Source organism: Nomascus leucogenys, chromosome 4, assembly GCF_006542625.1.
Source record: "Nomascus leucogenys isolate Asia chromosome 4, Asia_NLE_v1, whole genome shotgun sequence".
Classification (NCBI taxonomy): domain Eukaryota; kingdom Metazoa; phylum Chordata; class Mammalia; order Primates; family Hylobatidae; genus Nomascus; species Nomascus leucogenys.
The window spans coordinates 75,566,289-75,570,309 of record NC_044384.1 but is presented as its reverse complement, the minus strand read 5'-3'; the positions used below and the strand labels follow the sequence as shown (position 1 = coordinate 75,570,309).

The 4,021-nt window shown below is 34.0% G+C and overlaps 1 protein-coding gene across 1 annotated transcript; it reads left to right on the top strand.

The window, feature by feature from the left end:
• The first annotated feature begins 1,905 nt into the window (after positions 1-1,905).
• On the top strand, positions 1,906-2,853 carry LOC100601321 (olfactory receptor 8J3). The gene is given in 3 exon segments (XM_012495753.2): positions 1,906-2,387; positions 2,389-2,612; positions 2,615-2,853. Coding segments are annotated over 3 exon segments (945 nt in total).
• The last annotated feature ends 1,168 nt before the right edge of the window (positions 2,854-4,021 follow it).

Genomic DNA, 4,021 nt, shown 5'->3' with positions numbered 1-4,021 from the left:
ATTTAAATCTGCAAGTATTGTGTTTATATGTCTTCTTAACAGATTTTTCTCTTCCCTATCATTACAATAACATATTCATGATCTGAGGGTCACGTAATTTATCTGAAGCTCGAACATAGCCTGGAACAAAGTAGAATTTTAATAAATATGTGGAAAATAAGAGGATGATTCACAGAATCCAAAGGAAAAATTTATGCTTGGTATCATCAAACAAACTGGTACCAGCTATCCAACAACGTTAGCAGTCATTTTGGTGTTATTTCTCTGTTTTTTTTAAAAGTAGTCATTTCATTATTTTTTTTCACTGCAGAATAATCATTTGTTTTTCTTTCTACTCTATCTCTTTTAGAAGGAGAGAAAATGTCAATAGCTCTGGACTTTTAAAATTCAGATCTGTGTGATAATATATTCTTAACTTTCTGAAACTTAATTGTGAACTTTAAAATAAAGAACTATATAAGACTTATTTGGGCCAGGTGCCCACCACTGGAACTGTCAATTGTGACTCCAACAGGACATGAATTCACTTAGTTAGGGGCCAATAATCATGATTAAAATATACAACTCTAGGAAAATGTTCATCCATACTAAAATAGCATGCTGAATCTCTGGCAAATACATGCAACATAATTATCATAAAAACTCTCAAAATGAAGGTGTTTATTCCTATTACAATAATATAAATATCAAAAAATGTAAAAGAAATAAAACAGAGCAGCTAAAATTAACAGCAGATGTATTGTGTAAATTTAAGAAATATAACATTTTATAAACCAAAAAACTTATTTAAAAGAAAAACCATGAAAAAAACACGGAGAATTGTACGAACTTTTAGCACAAGAAAAAGAATAGTCATGAGAGGGAAGAAATAGAAAGTAGTACCCAAGAAAGCATAATGTCGAGGAATTACAAAAATGATAAAAATTTAACTGACTTTTTTTTGAGATGGAGTCTCCCTCGGTTGCCCAGGCTGGAGTTCAGTGGCGCAATCTCAGCTCACTGCAAGCTCCGCCTTCTGGGTTCATGCCATTCTCCTGCCTCAACCTCCCAAGTACCTGGGACTACAGGCGCCCACCACCACGCATGGCTAATTTCTTTTTTTTTTTTTTTTTTGTATTTTTAGTAGAGAGGGGTTTCACCATGTTAGCCAGGATGGTCTCGATCTCCTGACCTCATGATCCACCCACCTCGGCCTCCCAAAGTGCTGGGATTACAGGCTTGAGCCATCGCACCCGGCCAAAATTTTACTAATATTATTTATAGAAACCTAAGAAGAGAAACAGCAACCTGAAAAATAGATCTGAAGAGATTTATCCATATATTTTTGTTTGAGTTAATAAAATGGAAAGAGAAAAAGTAGTAAGCAGACATGCATGTTGTAATCTGCAAGCTCAGTATACATCTAATACATGTTATGAAAGGATATAATTCTTAAAATGAAGAGTATAGTACCTATTCTTGAGACAAAGGAAGAATTATCAGATTAGGAAATTGCAAGTAGCCATTGGATTATTTGGCGATACACAATTTCTTAAGCCTTTCTCATGATCAATGCAAAAATCATCAGATACATCCCGGCTTCAAATGTTTGCAAGCTAAGAACATATTCTTAATTCAATTACTCTGCAAGGCAGTAAACCCTCAAAGTGTTGCAGGATGCTGAAACAACTATTTACTTTGCCATACTAAATTTACCATACTTGCTTTGCTCTCTCCCAAATGATTGCAAAGCTGATTTATTAGACTGAGAACACTGAGTTTAATAACTGAATTAGATTAATACATGACAAGAAGATCTCACCCAGGAATTGTCCTTGCCATCTAGTGGAAGTCCTAGAAAATGATTCCTTAACGTCTATAACCACTTATTTTCTTCCTCAAACAGATGCATTTCCAAACTCTGACATGGCTCCTGAAAATTTCACCAGGGTCACTGAGTTTATTCTCACAGGTGTCTCTAGCTGTCCAGAGCTCCAGATTCCCTTCTTCCTGGTCTTCCTGGTGCTCTATGTGCTGACCATGGCAGGGAACATAGGCATCATCACCCTCACCAGTGTTGACTCTTGACTTCAAACCCCCATGTACTTTTTCCTGTGACATCTAGCTATCATCAATCTTGGCAACTCTACTGTCATTGCCCCTAAAATGCTGATTAACTTTTTAATAAAGAAGAAAACTACCTCATTCTATGAATGTGCCACCCAACTGGGAGGGTTCTTGTTCTTTATTGTATGGGAGGTAATGATGCTGGCAGTGATGGCCTATGACCGCTATGTGGCCATTTGTAACCCTCTGCTCTACACGGTGGTGGTGTCTCGGCGGCTCTGCCACCTGCTGGTCTCCTTCACATACCTCTATGGCGTTTCTACAGCTATTGTGGTTTCATCTTGTGTATTCTGTGTCTTATTGCTCTTCTAATATAATCAATCATTTTTACTGTGATATTGCACGTCTGTTAGCATTATCTTGCTCTGATACTTACTACGTACCAGAAACAATAGTCTTTAAATCTGCAGCAACAAATTTGTTTTTTTCCATGATTACAGTTCTAGTATCTTATTTCAATATTGTTTTGCCCATTCTAAGGATACGTTCATCAGAAGGAAGGAAAAAAGCTTTTCCACCTGTGCTTCACATATGATAGCGGTCACAGTTTTCTATGGGACAATGCTACTCATGTATTTGCAGCCCCAAACCAACCACTCATTGGATACTGATAAGATGCCTTCCGTGTTTTACACATTGGTGATTCCTATGCTGAATCCCTTGATCTACAGCCTGAGGAATAATGATGTAAAGGTTGCCTTAAAGAAATTAATGGAAAATCCATGTTACTCCTTTAAATCAATGTAATTTTAGAACTCTATAAATAAATGAAGAGATAGTTCATGTAACCTGCCATTATGTAAGAGAAATAAAAGTAAGTTTACAAGCAATCCTAAGAATTACCAAGAGGTAAGATTTAAAGAGCATTGAATTAAAAAAAAATACATGGAAACATTTTGAGTTATGAGAGTAATACAAAACAAAAATATCATTCATTAACTTTGCCCAGAAATAATCAGGTAACCAGTTTGAATAAAATATTTTTAGGAGTAAGGAGCATATCAGTTTTTAAAAGGTTAAGTTTTAACAGAACAACAAAATGTGAAGAAGAGAATTAAAGTGAACATTTTTTATTCTGTGGACTCCTTTTTTTCTTTGTGGGTATGGTTGGTAGAGTGGATGCCTGCATCTTGAAAAACTGTAACTACAGATGACTAAAATCCTTTTTACAACAAAGTTAGCAAATTTGAACTGACAATAATATTTAAAATAAAGCCCTTTAACTCTTTTTTAACACTGTTTGAATAAATAATATAGACCTACTACCAATTAATACATATTTTAAATCCTCATCATATAATCGAAAATATTTTATTCCAATAAATATATTTTCTGCAATTTTTAAATAAAATGCTCAGACTACTATCATTGAATATGCTTTTATACTGGGTTTGCTTTGTGAACATCAGATTTTATAAAAATTTCCTTTTCTCCTTCCTCTAAATATCATTCTTCCTTCATAGGTAAAAAAATGTTCTATTTTTGTATATTAATAAACTTTAAAAAAACTTGTTCGTGGGAGTTTCTTACATCATTAGAAATATTTTTTGAATTTTTGCTCTTTTTTTCTGATAGTTTTTGTTCAGTAAGTGTACACTTACAACTATTGTACAACTTATAATATATAGGAGTAATCAGACTATATCCCAGACTTATCAAATAAAAATCATAAGGCAAAGGTGAAAAAAACTCATAAGTGCCAATGGGGATTCTGACATTGAAACTTAGGAATATATCATTACAAATAAAGAACTAGACTGGAAGATACATATGGAAGATTATGTTGACATTCTATGTGTGTGTTCAGTTTACTTGCAAGTAGGTTCCAGTGTTAAAGAGTTCCTTCAGGACTAAAGGACCAAAGAAACGAAATCTTTGGTCATGAATAATTATGAATAATTATGATATGAATAAT